This window comes from Mastacembelus armatus, chromosome 20 (assembly GCF_900324485.2).
Source record: "Mastacembelus armatus chromosome 20, fMasArm1.2, whole genome shotgun sequence".
NCBI lineage: Eukaryota > Metazoa > Chordata > Actinopteri > Synbranchiformes > Mastacembelidae > Mastacembelus > Mastacembelus armatus.
This window is the reverse complement of record NC_046652.1, coordinates 7,366,019-7,384,288: the sequence shown is the minus strand read 5'-3', so window position 1 is coordinate 7,384,288 and position 18,270 is coordinate 7,366,019. Positions and strand designations below refer to the sequence as shown.

Here is an 18,270-nt window from a genome sequence, read left to right as displayed (position 1 = left end):
AGATTCTGACATTTGGACAGAGAAATATAACAGTGAAAGAGTCTCTGAGCATCTGAGAGTCTTATCTACATATATTTATCTCTTGAACAGTCCCTGTGGCAGAGCTAAAATAATGTTTTAAATTAAATATAAAGGTTTAAAAATATAAAAAACGTGTTATAAAAATAATTTCAATGTTAATTTCTAACATATCAAACCTGTCAATTAATGGGAACAGTCAGGACATTCATCTTTTCACAGATTTTAACATTAACTCCATTACAGGTTCATAATTTGATGCAACTATTTTATCTGAGAGACAATATTGACATTTAGATGAGTGAAGATTGTGGAAGAATTAAAAAAGTGAAAATCTGGTTGTTTTGCTTGTTAAACATTCCACCCAACAATGCCTAGACTCAGCAATGAAGGTACAATGATATAACCATTCAACAACATAATAAAATCTGATTGAGGCAGCTTTTGATAACTGCTCTCATATTGGTGCTTGTGCTTTGCAACTCATTTTCAGCAACAGCAATCAAACTCAAAAAACACAAAAACTACAAATAGTGTTATACTCTTTTATACTCAGGATTTTGAACTTAGAATTTCCATTTCATGTTTTAATCACTTATTTAAGTCTTGTTTCGTTGTAAATTATCCTAACAACTAAAATTGTAGGATTGCAACAACCAAAAAGTAATTATCAGTAGGACAGACTTTATATCAAAGGGATGCTGTGGGTAAGCGGTCTGCTTTTGAGAAATAACTGTAATGATGAATTAAAAGAAACTAAGTTTAGTTCAGTATCTGTATAAAGAACCATGATGTTTCTGAACATGACAGCCACACACCTTAATAATTTGTAGCTGGACGCCCTCATCAGTTTGTGGTCCTTGGAAACAAGCGCAGATGGTCTCGATGATCCTGTCGATGAGCTTCTTGCCTGGGGCTGTGCTGTCTGGGGCGCTGCCCGTTAGGTGGCCGTATGCTATCAGCTTCTACATGTCAGATAAACATGCAGACACAAACGTAAACACACATGCACAAACGACGTGCACACCCACATAGAAAACAACTTGTGGTACCTTAGAATATGAGGTGCTAGTCTTTATGTCACATGATTACCTGAGTGTACTTTTGGTTGAACATATTAATTGAACAGGAATTGGCTAAAACCTTTAAACACGATGCTAAAACAGAACCCAGTATACGGCGGTCTGCCATATGCAAACATTTTGGGGTCTGCAGAGTGACTGGCCTTACCACTGACCTGTAAACAGTCGAGCGACGTGATGACAATGCGAGGACATTTGGACTGACATGCCAGCTCAAACGGCAAGAAGTACTTGTCGGCTTCAATGAAGTTGGTCTTTGATTTGATTGGCGGTAAAGTGCTGGAACCCGATTTGCCATCTCCACTGGGTGGACTAAGGAGAGACAATACAGAAAAAAAGAGATAGACTGTGAGATAAACACAGTGATCACATGGTCCGATCTGTCAACTGGAGCCACTAGAAAAGAAGCAAGGTTTAGAAATTGGCCTGACACACTCACACTACCCCTGATACCCAGGCATGACTAACAGTGCATGAAAAAGTGAGTGCTAAGAATGGCATGTTTCACTGTACAGAAAAACCATTTCTCACCCACAGCCCAAACAACACAATAATGTCTAAAAATGTCTTGGCCTGCATCCTCAAGAGTAAATGCAGAGTAACAAAATTTTATTACACAGAATTTAATACAGCACAAACATTCCACTTGATCTCTCTTTGGGAAGGGTAATAATCTCACAGGTTTGTTGTTGAGGCTCAGACTTTGCGTTCATGCTGACAAAGCATCTCCTGGCCTTGAACCAGTAACTAAACCGTAAATCAAATGATACAGCTTTTTTTTTTTTTTTTTTTTAATTCTGAAGACCAGAGACACAGACATAAAACACAGTCTGTTACTTTCAGCAGCCATGTGGCTACAGCATCCTCAAACACAACCACCACACCCAGATTGAAATAAGAGGACAACAGAGTAAGGCAGCGAGAGAGCCAGAGATGGAGAAAGGGAGGGAGGGAGGGAGACAAAGGAGGAGAGAGTGCACTGTTTATGTGTTGGCAATGAAAAAGGATGACTTCAGCTGTTTTTAGAGAGACGACCTCACTGAGTACAGCACGAACAAGATCATAGAGAGAAATAAAAGAAGAGAAGAAGGATGAAGTGCCTTGTTAAAAAAAGGAAATGGGGAGAAAATATGAGAAGAAAATTAGAGCTATCTGAACACAAAAGCAGAAACAGGTATTGAATAACACGAATTAAAGAGGAATTAAGACAAAGAACAGGGGTCTGTAAAAAAATGCTCCTGCCAATTTCAAAACCTTTTGATAACAAAACCAAAATGGAGCTATAATTCAGCAAAGAGCATTCACTCTGCTGTCTGATCAGCACAGTCCGACCCAGCCTTTTTCCATCCCAGCTATTGTGCTGTGTATCTGGAGGGAGCTCTGCTCCTCTGCTATATTCCTGGACTGCCTGCTTAATGTCAGCTGGCTTGCTCTTTCCCTCAACCCAATGTCACAGTTAGCCTGCTCATAAAAAATTATAGCAACACTAGCTGGGCATTAGTGGAACAGTCTGCATGATTCTCTGCTGCTGTGATGGGGTGTGTCATTAGAAGCTCGTGGTCCACATTTATCTAAGGAAGGCAGGACATATTTCCATAACAGTAAATCAATATAATGATATATGATTAAGTATCATTTGGTAGTTGGCCACAGTAATATTTACATGTATCTTCAATGTTGAGTTTGGCACCTCATCTCAACTATAGAAAAAGCAGTTAAAGTCTGACTATAACCCGGTTTCCACTCAGTGTCCTTTCTTTTACTGTAAAATCTTGTAAATATTAATTGTGTTTCCTTTAAATGTTATATTAGAAACTACATGTGTATCCCTCTGAGAATCACCCCCTTGAAGTGGTGGAAGGGCCTGTGTGCTCAGGGGAAAATAGCCCCTGGTAGGGCCTCCCAGGATGAACTGGTCCCAGGCGAGGGGACAGATATAGAGCGATTCTAAAAACCCCAGTGAAGCAGACTATTTGGAGTTGTGTCACCTCACCCCAACTAGGAAAACCAAGGCTCCCCAGTGAGGGTCTGGGTGGTGTCGGGCCTTGATCCAAGAGGGTCCAGGGGAACAAAGCCTGAGCAAATATTATGGATCCACCACCATGTGCACCCACCACCTGCAGGGAAAACATTTAGGGTAGGGTGCAATGTAAGCCAAGTGGTAAGGAAGGTCAGGGACCTGGGCACGCATTGTAGACTGACTCAAGGGATGTGAAATGTCATCCATCTGGCAATGGAGAAGTCGGAGCACACGTGGGAGGTGGAAAGGTACCAGGTATATCTAATTGGACCATCACCATGCAGGTCACCGGATCACACTACTGGAGAGGGACTGAACACTATCCTTCTTTGGGGCTGCCCAGGGTGATAGGTGTCAGGCTGGGATTAAGATATTCACTGTGAGAGATGTCTTCATGCAACTTCATGCAAAGTTCCTCAGAGGATTAGCTGGGAATATCTGTTTACAGGCCCTGTCCATGAGGTCTTTGTCACCTTTGGAAGGTCTGCAACTGTGATGGTTGGACTTCCAACTGACCTAAAGAAAGTTCTGGCAAACCATCCGACAATTCAGAAAGAGAAAGCAGGGTTTGGCCCCAGCTGTGCTCAGTGGTGGAGGAGACTTGATAACCCAGACTGGGGATGTCACTAGGCGGTGAAACGACAACTCTGAGGAGCTCCTGAACCAAAATAACATGGAGCAGACAGAGTCAATTTGAATAAAACATTGCCCCAGTTTGGAATAAAACAAGATAATGTGGTAACAGAAAGAGTCCAGCACATAACCACCCACAATACAGCAACATGTCCTTTAGACATAACATGTAAGTGAGATTCTGGGCCCTTTCTAACAGCCAGGCTACCTGCTGCCCATTTTCCTGCAATTTCCTCCATTGTTACGGTATCCTAAGCTGACGTAGCTTGCAAGCTTCATATTTAGTGTACAAATATGAGATAGGCATTGATCTTTTCAGTGGTCATTGAGAAAAGGCTCTCTCATGTTATATCTACTTACTACTTTTACTGTACTTTTTTTAATCCAACATGGACCAGAAATCCTAAAAACCCTCAGAATAATAAATTTACAACCACAGCTTCACAATAACTGAATAAACTTTATATACTGTACTGCTAAAGACTGCTACATGGTTGAAAGCTTCACAGGGAGATAACTGAGTGCAGGTAGTTTTGTAGAGCTTTTCTTTTCTCTTCCAGGCCTTCAGGCGGTATTATAGTTCATTTTTAAATCTAAAAATTTCATCTTAGCTAAATCAAAGCAACAGAAAATGATTGAGTCTGTTTAGTCTACATGTTCACTTTACAAATAATTGAAATTAGGTTTTTCCTTTCATGTGTAACACTATAAAAACCTGCACATATTGTTGCAGACACTATACAGTCTTAGTGTTGAGATTTTGTTTCGGATTTCTATGTGACTGTGATGCAGAATGAAAGCACAGAAAAGAAAATTCAATAGGGCTGCAAATTCACACAAAAGCATATTTCTATTTCTTACTAGAACTTCCAAGATGATTGCATCTCCATAATGTAAAAACTAGGTAAGAGCAATGGTAATTTGGTGAAGATGGAACTGCAAGAGAGAAAAATGGGCAATGAAGAGACAGAGGAGAGGAGGAGTGTATGAAAGAGGAAATGGTGAGGAATAAGAATGTAAGAGGATTTTAATAACAGGAGGAAGAAGAAATGGTGGGAAAGAGCAGAGGTGGCTCTCATGCTATGCTTTTATTTACAAGCCCATGTTACTTGGCAGTTCACACAATAATCACACCAAACTCACACTTGCAAACACACACACACACACAAATTCTCACCAAAAAAACCTTTTTTTGCAGTAGTCAGGGTTTGTGAAGAAAGCAATTAATGAGGAGGCAAAAGGCTACTAAGAACGGAAAAGGCAGAGAAACACAAACCAAATGCACACACTCAAGACACACATACAAAACCCTGATCCTTTTTATGAGTCTGAACAAAGGAGACAGCAACCAGTGCCTTGCAGTTGTGCTATTAACCGTGCCCGAACAAAAGCCATTAAATCACCCCATGTGCTTTATTGTATTATGTAATTCATGAATTCCTTACCTTAATTTTTCTGATTCCTCTTTTATCTCCTCTGAAACAGAAAAAAAAGGGAAGCAATGTTAAATTTGTGAAGTATGAGCCATGGGGGAAGTAAATGCTGCAGTATTTTACTCAGCTAATGACACCATGGGGAGTAGTGCACATATTAAAACTGGCAGCACAGAATGTTTGATTTATTCATAAAAGACGTTTTTTAGCAGACTAAAAAAACAAAACAAAAAAAAAACAAAAAACTTCTGCCCTCAAAAACTCATGCACAACGTCAGTGTTTATCAGATGATGCTTTTAAAGTCTTTCCGAGAGTGGAAGTTGCATATGTATGCTCATATCAGTACAGAATAGTATAAATGCATGCTGATACTTCCACTACATAGAACTGCACCCAATTTGTACTCTAGATGCAAGTGACTTCCCAGAAATTACACTATACAAGTTAAAGTGTGTTCACTGTACAACTTCTTTTTTTAATTTTTTTTTTATTTTTTTATTTGTGTTGTTATGGTGATGGTACAAAGGATGCTGGTTAATGTAATGCCTCAGCAACTCGGTCCCAAAAATGAAAATCATTCATTCCATGCCATGTCTGTGAGCCAGGCCAGCAGTGTTTATTTCACACACCTCCAGGCATGAATGTACTTGTATGAACTTGTATGAACTTGTATGAGCACTGCTTTTAGAAGAGAAAAAAAAATTAGGAGAGACAGACAGACAGGGTGAGAGAATACGACATATCTGATCTAAATGGAGCAAAAAGAGGTTAACTGTAACAGAGTAAGAAAAGAAGCTTTTAAAAACACAGCCGCAGTCAGCAAAGTGCTGAAAGCTTGAATATTTCAGTTTAAATAAATGAATTTGGTGAGAATTATTTGTTAGTTTCAACTCTATGTAACTGTCTAATTATTACTGTTAATAACCTCCAGAGTTCATTTTAATTCTGGACCCAGATGCAGACACAGAGTGTAAGAAGTGAGGCTTACAAAGTATATTGGTGAGAGGGAAACCAAAGCAGAAATGTCCCTTTGTGTGTCTCCTTTTTTGGACTGATCAAAATGGTCACTACTGATTTTAACTTTGAGAAGCTGTTTTGAAGTCTATCAAACAGCTATGAACTTTAGCTACAGTGTTAGACAAAGCCCGACATCACAGAGTGGGACCCAAGAGAATACCACTGCAGTATCACACTGTACTGCATGATACAGTGAAGAAATGTCTTTGTTGATGTTCTGCTTGGCTTAGTGCCTATGTAAGCCTGCAACTCTGTAGTCCATAATACAAAAGTCACTACAAGACTCTAGAGGTCTCTTTTCCAGGATGTGTGAAGTTAAATACATGCATTGACCCCAGTCTATTGCACTTTTAATATAAGCTTCACATAAATAATTTCTGGAACCAGAGTTTTTCAGATTTATGAAAATAGTAATAGACCTGGGCAGAGGGTACATAGGTAGAGAGTGTGATGACTGTGTAAATAACCCTCAGGATTTGAACAGGAAACCACAGAAAAGGCGCATGGTGGCAATGTTGATGAGAAATAACAGATGTATAAGTACTGGCTACTCCTGGGACCCGACAGACATGAGCCACAAATTAAAGCTGTGGAATGACGAGAGATCTGTCAGCTACCAGTGTGAAAACAAACACATGCCGTTTTACATTTCAGATAAAAAACAGACACAGGTAGCTGAGGCTGACTAAAACACACTTGCACAAACCCAAACAATTCATTCACACCACATTTTTACCAATTCAGCTATAATATTTTTAAGCATATAAAGTATTTAAAAAAGAAACTGACTGGAAGTCGCTTATTCTTCATTTTCCAAGTGGCAGAGAGGAAGAGACATAACTAATCATACTCTGATCAAGTGTCCCACAATAAATCCAAAATTGATGGAAATGTGATTCAATCATAGGAAAGGAACTTGAGATTACATGATGGGGAGAAGGAAAGTAACATGTTTATTTTGTGGACATCATAAATAAACCACTGTACAGTTAGAGATGGAAACAAAGTCAAAAGTATCTCCAGACTCCAGTTAGCACGCGTTTTAGAAATGGTTAGTTAAATATGGGTTCTATATGGGCCTTTCTGAATTAGCTATCATGGGGAAGGAAATTGCAGCTTTTGTCACTTATTTATGAAGCTCCATTCTCCACTTCAGCTATGCAACAATCATGATAAATATTGCTGACCCTGAGGACGTTGTGCTCCATGTCCCGGTATAATCAAAGGAAAAACATCAATACCAGCAGTTATTCAGTGGAGTTGGCAAAACCTCCTCCACACTGCAGTCACACAAGACGACAGCGATGCACACGAAACCAAATGGCTCACCACTTTTCAATCGAATGAGTTCATTTGAGGTTTTTGTGACTCAACTAGTGAAACTTTTTAAAATGCAAAACTAAAGCTTCAGAATCAGACTGTTGCAGAGCCAAAAATCAGCACATTAAGTGTAAAAATGTCCATCTCCACACATCTTTTATTTCAATCATCATCATCATCATCATCATACAGCTTAAGAAAAAAAAATTCCAGTCAAAACAGTTTGATGAAAATACCGATGTGGAAATAGAGGCATAATGAACTGAAACAAATTAATTTAAACTGGAACCAATTTATGAATATGAATATTATTGCATTAGTATCATATAGTATTATTTTTATTAATCAAGATTTATTACTCAGTTATAGGCTTCATTTTTTATATAATTGTTGGCTTTATCTCTCAGCAGGTCAAAGACGTGTTACTGGCCCTCAGGATGCTCCACTGAGGCTAAAGTACAAATATTACCTTTATCAAATCCTGGTGTGCAAATGCCATACATAATACACCTACTATACATTAAAGGGAGCAATCTGGCTCTCTTGCAAGTTATAGCCCAGATCACATTTAAACCAAGGTCTTTTGAGAGCTCAGTAATGTATTGGAGCAGAACGCTAAGCCCTGAATCACCTAAATCATCTCCCTCATCATCATGTTCTCATTCTTGTTACCCTGACTTTGACACAGATCCTTACAATAGATGATAGTAAGACATTAATTTCAGCATGCCAATGTCCCCCTCTGAGACAATCATTTCAGGCCTTCACTTTCATCATCGAGAGATAAGTGGGTCAAATACATGTTGAACTGTACCCTTTCTCTGCTCTATTACTGCTCATCTGCAGTACTTGGACTGAGCAGCACTGTCACCTCTAGTCCTAACCAGTCAGTCCAGATACATGTATGAGCCTTTTACTCCGGTTAAAGTTGGTTTTGAATCCTACATATGCTGAGGCTGGCATCGATTCAAGGGGCCCAAAATCATAGCTAATCATTTCTCCACTCCGCTCTAGAGAGACTTCAGTTTCCTGCACACAGCAAGATCTTTGAGAGTTAGGTACAAAAGAGGCATGCACACTGGGAGCTGGTTACATACACAATCTCCAGTCAGGTACTTCTCCATTGTTAAATGCTAATGTAGCACCTACAACAGCAGGTGTCATATTATTTGTCTTTCATGTCAGGAAAAAAATACTTCCTTTCAATTAGAAAACACCCACCTCAGTGACCTCAGAATCTGGTTACATCTGTCTTTGCTGGGAGACACAGTGGATGTGCTATCTAGGAGTGACTGCAACATTGATCGAAAGCTTGAGCACCTCAAGACTCAGCTGAAGCAAAACAACCAAATGCCTCCTCTGGCAGCGTTACATGGCACAGCTGCTGTAACATTAGACTTAAATGGAAAAGTTTATTAGTATAATCAGCTGCTACACGTTCAGCATTGTACTTTATGTGAGATCTGCTGAAGGCTTAGGAGAAAGACAGCAGTTCTCTAAGAGAGAAAGCTTCAAAAATCTCAAAGCTGCAGGTGACAGTGTGCAACTGGAGTGCTAAAATAAACACAGGCACATCAAGACTGGAAGACCGGATCACACTTATTTGCTGAACCTGACAGCGAACAGAGACAGGTTTCGACAATACTTTACAGAATATGTGTTTCAAAAGGGCTTATTGTTGATCCTGTCAATCACACACGCAGAGAACTACAGCATGATCATGACTTCAGATATCAGTTACGACTACAACAGTGTAGTCATCCTCTTGGGATGCAAATGCACAGCTGTAATAGATAAGATCACTGAATCAACAAGGGAAGTATTTGGGAAGCCGAAGCCAAGTGGCCACGTTACCAGTTCAAATCCCTAGAATATGTGCAGGAAAATCTGATCTGAGAGTGAAAGAGAAATGTACTCCCCTCATGCAGCACCTGCTAGAAAAATATTTAGAAATTGGAGTTTACAACCTATATCTCCAAAGATGAGTTTCTGTATTTGTATGAATGTACACATCATTTCTAAGCAATGCATTTAAATCCATAAGGAATAAAGAGTATATCAAAACATATGTTGATTCCGCATGTAAAAATACAACAACCATTACACATACAAGCAGAAAGGCAGTCTGTTTTCATGAAGTATCATTTCAAAGTTGCATGACAAAACAACATGCTTATTGTCTCTCGGTGCTGATGAGAGTTGCTTGCAGGCTGAACTTACAGCTCCTCCTGGGTACCACACTGCCTAAATGCCGTGACAATGCATTCCTTTGCCAGCAGTATCCTGCCGGGAGTGTCTGTCGCAAAGACTACTGCTAGAACAGCCAGAACCACTAACACAGGAATCACAGGTACTATCTCCTTCTCGGTTGTGGTTGGGTTCACATAATGTGAGTGTGTGTGTGTGTGTGTGTTGCGCCACAGGCTATAAAGAAAATATAATGCAATGGGTACTTTGGCTGCCTGTATCTGATGACCAACAAGCAGTAAGGTGACAAAATATCTTTCCTGAAAATAATAAGTGTCACTACAAACACTGTAAGAATTTGCCTCTAAAAATCAAATTGAAATTGATCTAAATGGCTAAAGAATAAACTGTGAGGTGAGAAAGATCTCTTCTGAATATTAATGAACATATTTGTTGCAATTCAACAATCACAGAAACTGTTAAGTGTTTGTAATATTAACTTTGATCACAAATGACCACTACAGTCACACAATCAGAAGGTATTCTCCCAAAACTAAAAACAGCAACTGCTTTGCAAGTTTAGCTTTTCGGATATTATAACCTTACTTTCATGAGGTATGTGTGGCCTGGGCGCCTTGAGTTCTGACTAGCAAAAAGAAATACAGGAGATCAAAGTTTCAACTAGCACAAGCTCATCTGGGGTGCAGTACCCTTACTGAATTTAAGGTGAAGTAAACATTATTTCAATCCCAGAGGCCTCTCTGCCTGCTCTGTGCACTGATGGATATCGTCATTGTGGGCATTTTATTTAAAATCGCTGGCTGTTACTTATTTGTTCATGCTGCCTTGCAGTTCTCTTGCAAATCTATGTCTTGGAAACAGATTATTTTTCTTTTGGTGCATAAAAAGAGATGGTACAATGAATTAGAGTAACAGTGTTATAGCAGATAAACATCTATCTAAATGGACTTTGATCAACCCTTAAACTACACCAATTACAAGCCCTGGAACCAAGAGAAGAAGACTCTCAGTATACCAAAAACAAAGCATCCCCTATATCACTACTGGACTGTCTCCCAGGCTCTTCTGAACGGTGTCAACATTGACAGTAGTTCGCAACAGTGTGTGTAGCAGGTACTGCCTGGGAGACTGTACCCACCTGGACAAATACTCCTGCTGACTAAAGCTGCTCGATCTACACAAATTTAATAAGTTGACATTCTGCCAGCGAAATCTTCACATACGGAACAGCAAACCACAGACACAGTGTGCACACACATGCACATAGACCAAAATTCTCATGAGAGCTCTAACATTTCATCAATTAAGACGCAGCAGAGCCTGCACACGGCTGCTCCGCTGGGGGGAGGGAGTGAGATAAACAGACAGTTCTCTGGAGGCGCTCTGCAGTACGTCACCAGACCAGAAGCAAGAAAACAGCTTGCTGGGAGGGGACAGTGGGTTCAGACATAGTGTAAGGAGACAAAAGGGAGAAAGTGAAAGAAAACAGGTACAAGAGCTTCCAAAGCAAGTCGAGTAGATTAGCCTGCCTCTTGCCAGCTCTGTGGTCTGTATGAAAACAAGTTTATATAGCAATTTGCACATTGCATCAGTGTGTGTGCTGATATTACAAGGCTACTAGAGAACAAGACTGGTGTCATTTTAAAATTTTAATGAGATATGTTTTGGTTCTTTCTCTCTGTCCGTTTTAATTAAACTCTACAGAACAGAGTGAATAAAGGGACAGGACAAGAGAAGGTCATTGAGAAGAAAAAAAAAAAGTAAATTATTTTTGTGCATCCTTATCACTTCCTGACCTACAAAATGAAAACAGACTCCTTCTTAATGGTTTCAACAAAGTCTACAAATACAAATAGACAGAGTGGAGGTTTGAGGTCAGTTCGCATCACCTGAGCAAGAGGTGGAGACTGACAAAGGGTAATCTGCCTACTGCAGTAACATTTCCATTTCAAAGAGTTCAGAGCTCATCTGCATCTGGCAGGATGTTGGCACTAACCAGTGAGTACATAGGGATCAGCCAACATTCAACCCACTGCCTGACAGCTTTCACATCAGTAATATATAGGTAGTCACAGTGATTGTGTGACTCCAGGCATTGACCACTGACATGCAGGAAGTTCACATAGATAAGAGAAGGTGGGAGGAGATAAGAGGAGCCTCTGACTCAGATGGACATGAATTTATGATGATGCAAGAAGTAAAGTTTTGTCTCCCGAGTCCAACATTGACCCTGTTACGCATCCTGTGAACATCATTACATTTTGGGATACTTGTTAATCAAGCAACAGCTTACTGAGTGAACATTTAATAATATAATCTCCAGCAGAACAATAATAAATACCACACTGTAGCTTTTCTAATCTGAAGATGACTCGTTGTGTAGGTGTCCACCTCCATATCCATAAACACAGATAAACACAGAGCAGCTGCGACCAGCATGGAGAGCCTGAGAAAAATCAGACCCTTGACATTTCTATTGTCCAGGCTGAAAGAAAAAGGTTGCACAGCAGTAATTACATTTGGAGGGAAAGAAGGCAGCACTGTCAGACGTTGTCTGGGCTACCTAATCATGTGTGCGCTTGTATGTGCAAGCCTATATGTGTGTCCAACCAACCCCCTCACTTGTTCTTGTATAATAAGCCTGTGTCTAATTACTGGTCTCACTCCCGTGGTTGAAACAAGGCTCTTATTTTGTAGCTTAAAAGTCACACAGTACTTGGCCTCCGTGGAGCTTTGATTATTCAGAGGCTAGTTGTTATTAAAATGCATTCATCTCTAGACATTCCTCTGTGGATACATGATTTGGCACTTTTCTGTTCTAACGCTACAAACTGCACATCAGTCCTCTGAAATGGGGTCATTATTATTGTGCAGGACTGTGCTGCACAAGCCGAAGATTAATAATGAGCCAATGGAAGACAAACACGTGTACTGTAAATTGCATCCACCTCAACGTATTCAGCCAAAGCACCCTTTTTCATCATACTCTAGTTTAGGTCCCAGCATGCTTAGGAGCAAGCCCTACCAGGGTAAACACTTCAGTTTACTCTGTGTGAGCCTTTCAGAAGAACCTCAGCTCTTCATGTTTTTAGTTAAAAATTGAATTTTTGGATATAGTTGTATAAATGCAATTAAGCCTTTGGATGGGCATTTCCTTTCCCAGAGGTCAAGTGTCATTTAACAGCTGGCATTGCTAGAACACACAGTATCAACGTTGTTCATACCCTGCATGAAGTAATATACAGAATCACAGAGTAATATAGGGAGTGTTTAAATCACAGATGTGACTAAGCAATGGCTAACAACTTCATGTCCACTGGAAAACTCTATTATAGCAGCTGCTGTTATTGTAAAAAAAAAAAAAATCTTTATATTGGTAATTACAAAGTATGTGCACAAAACAAAAAAAAACACCATCTGTGGTACTGTAGTACAATTTCAGTTTGACTTTAAACAATGAAGTGACATTGGCTCTTTACTTACAGCCTTTCCTTCCACTTAATAGCATCCTCCCTACATCTCCCTTAATAACTGTGATGTATTACTGGCTTGGTACCAAATTTCCTTTAATGAATACAGTTGATAGATCAATACAAGATAGATAAGTCAGATAAATTCACCACAAGATGAAACAGAAACAGAGCAGAATAGAGAGAGAGATTAAGAAGGGTTTATGTTCATGTGCCTCATCTGTTTGCAGTATAATTAATTTATCACCTGTCCCAGGACTGAAGTAGGCATCAGTGGAGAGAAATAATGTATTATGTATGAAGGTATCAGTGTAAGAAAATAATTGTAAAGCGCAAAAGAAAAAAGAGTTTTCCTTCTAAATTGCTGTTTAGATAAAAGGATTATGCTTTCAGAGTGAGCACTGTTCTTGCCATGTTGACCACTCCACTACTCATTATCTGAATACCAGTCAGCCTTCGGGGTTACACAAAGCTGAAGTGTCTGCACTTACTCTAAAGGGGAGAAATATGACAGAAACCAGGCACTGGGCCTCACGCTTTCTCATGTCTGCCTTTCCTTTAGGGAAATGTAGCAGTAGACATGATTGTGGAACAATTTAGCTCAACATATTTACTGTACTGTACTAAAAAAAAAAAAAAAAAAAATCATATTCAAAATCCTGGTGAAAACGATATCCTTTCAATTCAACTTCACTAATCATCAGAAAAGTACAAAAATACTGATATTACATTCATATTTTTAAGAAAAAAAGCAAATATTTTCAGGTTTGAGATTTGTAAATATGATAACCATGTTGCTTGTCCCAGTTCTATATCACAGAATCCAAAATCAGATATAAAAGTGGAACGGAGTCTGGATAACTATTTCAGTGCCATGAACATTTCTAGTGCCCTGACAAATACAGGTGACATAAAAATGTAGCTGAGGGCTGCAATCTCTTCCCTCATTTACACTTTCTCATCCCCAGCTGTGCCTGTCATCAGAAGAGTGGTGTGCCTCTGCCACATGGAAATCTGAATGAAACTGTCTGATTTCAGCTTCTAGTTTGATACATTTCTGTCATGAATATGAAGGATGCCGGTAAAAATGGTTGTCAGGACACAAATCAGGAAAGGTTTTATTATTCAGTAAGAGTACAAACATCGCACAGCCCTCATCTCCTGCACTTCATATTTTCAAAAGTCTTGTGTGTCTCTTTAGGGACTCGTAGTAAAAACCTTAATTAACAATCGGGATCATTTACAGCCTGGTGCTTATCATGGGTGAGCATGTGCCGACTATGGTGAAGCTTATCATGGTGTAGCATGTGTTCACCTTTAATGGTCAGAGCATACATTAGTCCTGTTGGCTTCTCTGCCAGGTTTGCCAACTCTACATAAAAGGTAGGCCATGTATGAAAAAAAACCCCACATCTTTTAAATTCAGAATTAAAAAACTGTAAATGTAGTGTAGGAATATACCACTTACTAATAGTAAGGAATTCATTTTAAATTAAATTATTTGAGAATGGGTGTTTAATAGAGCTTGAACGTCTGCATGTTCTGCAACGGTTTCCTAAAAAGTCAGGAAATTCTTGTCTTATTAATGAATTAACTATGATGTGGCGAACAATCAATCAGCTCTAATTCAAAGGATGTTTTACAGACAGCTCTGAAAGCTTCTGGCACATTAAATATACGTCAACAGTGGGAACATTGATCTACAAAACTTACATTAATGTGATGAACTGAACATTTTGACTAACATTAATGACTTTGAATACAGAATTCAGAACCTAACTCGAAGGAAAAACATTACCAACCTCTAATAGTATTTAATCACTGCAAACTGAAAAGATGGACACGAATGAAATCACTGAAAAGATGGGGAACAATGAATCAATTAAAATACATCTGCTGATGCAATAGTTCACTAACAGTCAGCTGACCATGGCAATACAGCTTCAATAACCGGGATCATTGTGAATTCTTTTCTAATAACCATCCAATTTTTGGTTAATAAATGTCAGACCCCTCAGACCAGCAGGAACACAGCACAAACACTCAAACTGTCAATAATCTCAAGGCACAACTATACAAATATAACTTTCTGAAAACACACCTGTTCTGACATAATATTACAGTTTACATGACTTGTAAACTGTGGGCTCATATACACTCAAAAAAAAAAAACAACATAAAAGCAGCTTTTCAAGAGTGGGATCCAATGTGATGTTCTTGTTGTGACTAGGTAACACTGATTTATTCTCTTCTTTTGTAATATATTGACAACGATAATGCCGTAACAGTTGTTTTATCCATAGGGTCCACAGCTTTTAATTGAGCCCAGTTTTCTTCCCAGTTGCTGCCTCCAGCACATGAACAGAATATGTTTTTCCAGGTTGTTAAAGAGAGGTAACAAAAAGAAGTGCAACAGGTTGCCAGGTTGCTGTTACCTCTGCAGCTGCCCTCAGCTTACAGACTGTAGGAGGGGAGATAATGAACATCGAGACTCAACTCCTACAGTGACTATTATCCTGGAAACAAGTTCTCACTTCTCTTAGCATCACCAAATCCATATAAATTTGTCAAATCAGAGAGGACAGGCTGGGTTTTAAAACAAGGAGACCAAGGAACAAAGCTGAAGAAAGCAATGCATAACAATGAACCAAAGTACCTCTACCCCCCCTCTAATAGGTGGTGGGTAGATACAGCCTGAGAGCCTTTGATATTTTGAGGTAAGTATCAGTCGTACTGTCTTTCTGCTCTGATGCTATCAGACAGCTCCTCTCAAAGAAGCCAATGCTGTCATTCAAAAGATTGGACTGCTCTACTGCTGCATTTTGAAGTGGAAACCCGCTGAGTGACATTTGGATAATCCAAAAGAAAGGTTTGTTTTGAAGCAATAACTCTAAAAAGTCTGGCAATAGAAGCCTAGTCAGAGCCGTTCACCTCATTTTAAAAAAACAATAAATGGGTCACAGTGACCTGAGTCTAAATGTGTACAACAAATACGACCAAACATGGAGCGAACGCAAAATAACAAAACCACCATCTTGTATTGTAAGAACATTTCAAACAGTGCCTACATTTGAAGAGTAATCTATAACAAGCCGTTCACCGACTCTGGCAGAGGCACTCACTCTGAGACGTCTCAGAGCCCCAAGAGCTACAGGGGATTATGTAAGTCACTGAGTATACTGGGTCACCTAGTCATTTTTGATATGCTCCACCATTGCAGTGTTATGCTTATTCCAGCTAATCAGAATAAGGTACACCGTAACATAAAATTCAGTGTTAAGTGATGAATTTTGATCAGCGGGAGAGACAGACTGTAGTGATGATGTCATCTGGTGAAAAAATATGGAGCTGCTCCACAAACAGTGAATAAGTCCACGACTGCTACGATGCAGCCATGATGGTTTATTTAGTCTGGTTTTTCTGACTCATGTTAGGAAGTGCTATATTTCAATTAAACACACAGGGTAAGAACAACGGACAAAAACATTTCACTTTATGACAGCACTTCAAGTCTTCATGCTTTGATTGGGATCAGAACTGACTCCATGAATCACTGGAGCAGCACGATGCAAATTTAGGGTGTAGTTTCCCTTTAAAATCAACGACACAGAAAGATCCATTCTTTTCATGCAGGATAATCTTTTACTTGGTACACTTTAATGCTGCCACTCTGCTGACAGTAAAGATGGGAAGGAATATTATCATTTAGGTGGGTGGACTGGCTTTACAAGAGATGAGAGCAAGCCTAGACAAACATTGTGTATTTGGCCCCCACGCCCGCTGATAAAGGCATCAGCTGTCAGGACAGGTAGGCTCTTTGGCTGCTGCACAACATGGTCTCATTGTTTCTGTGGCAGTGTCATGTTACTCCCACTGCAGGACAAAACCAGCTTGTTCCAAGGCACAGAGTGGATAAAAAATAGTCTAGCTTTAAAATTAGCTATGCCATTATTAAGGTTAGCCCCAGCTTGTGCCTGCGTGTATGACCTTAAATTCAAGGTAATGAGATAAGCTGCCATTACCAAATAATAAATTCATGTTGACCTTTTCAAAACCCAGCAAGTTATTTGACAACAGCAACACTAATCCTGAATCCTTATAAACTCTTCTAAGGACACGGATAAAAAAAAAACTTAACTGGTCTGGTTGTTGAGGTTATTTTAATGTCATCTTTGTTTAGGTGGATGAAAGTGGTGAGAGAAATGGAGGAACATCCTTTGTAGTTAATAAACCTCTTTGCACAATGGGTCCAGTGTTTGACAACAAATTTAAACTAAATGAATAAAAAACAGTTTTCTGCAAGTGTAGACAATGTTTCTGCCGCAACTGGGATATGATTATAGTGTATGTTTCAGTCTGTTTAATAATGATGAATATGAAACATGGCACTTTTCTTTTTATAACAGTTCTCATGAGGAAATAGGCCAGAACTCTTATTAAATACTGAACTAACGACAAAGGAAAAAAGAAGATGATTGAGCCTATACATAGACGTTTGTTTGAAATCTTAAAACTGTTATTGAGACATTTCTATCAGTTACATTTGTCTTTATACTGTATTATTGTTTATACTATTATCTATATTTTTACACAGTCACTGTCGTCATCACATTAACCTTTTCCTTCAAAACGATACAGAAACTTCACAAATGCCCTTTTGACTGGGTAAAAAGTATAATTCCTAATAAACTGCATAGACTTCATTTTTGGAAATCTGTGACTTACAGGTGAGATAGTAACTTTCACATAACTTCCTGGTTCTGCGCGTGATACAGGTAAACTGGTCCCATTACATGCTATTTCTAACTAGCAGGCAACACCATTAGAGACCTGTCTACTACAGTAGATACACTTGCTCAGTTTCTTAATGCTACCACACAAATTAAAACCGGACGTCACGTGAGCGTGACTCCAAAATAAAGGCGTGACAAGACCTGCCTTGATATTATTGACGAAAAAAAAAAGCAAAGAAAGTCTTTTATGTTGTTGCTATTATTTATTAAACATAATCATTATTTGACACGTGCTCCGCGTTATGTATTTTAATTGCACTTTTATTTAAATCCTG

At 39.1% G+C, this 18,270-nt stretch overlaps 1 protein-coding gene across 2 annotated transcripts in view; it reads right to left on the bottom strand.

Annotated features, from left to right (window-relative positions):
• The window catches only part of arfgef1 (ADP-ribosylation factor guanine nucleotide-exchange factor 1 (brefeldin A-inhibited)), a 55,350-nt gene that overhangs the window by 36,072 nt on the left and 1,008 nt on the right, over nt 1-18,270 (bottom strand). For both annotated transcript variants that reach the window (XM_026291764.1, XM_026291762.1), the window contains exons 2-4: nt 5,199-5,229; nt 1,256-1,412; nt 837-983 (exon numbers count right to left, since the gene is read on the bottom strand). In XM_026291764.1, the coding sequence (XP_026147549.1) occupies nt 837-983; nt 1,256-1,412; nt 5,199-5,229 (335 nt within the window). The remainder of the gene's footprint in view (nt 1-836; nt 984-1,255; nt 1,413-5,198; nt 5,230-18,270) is intronic.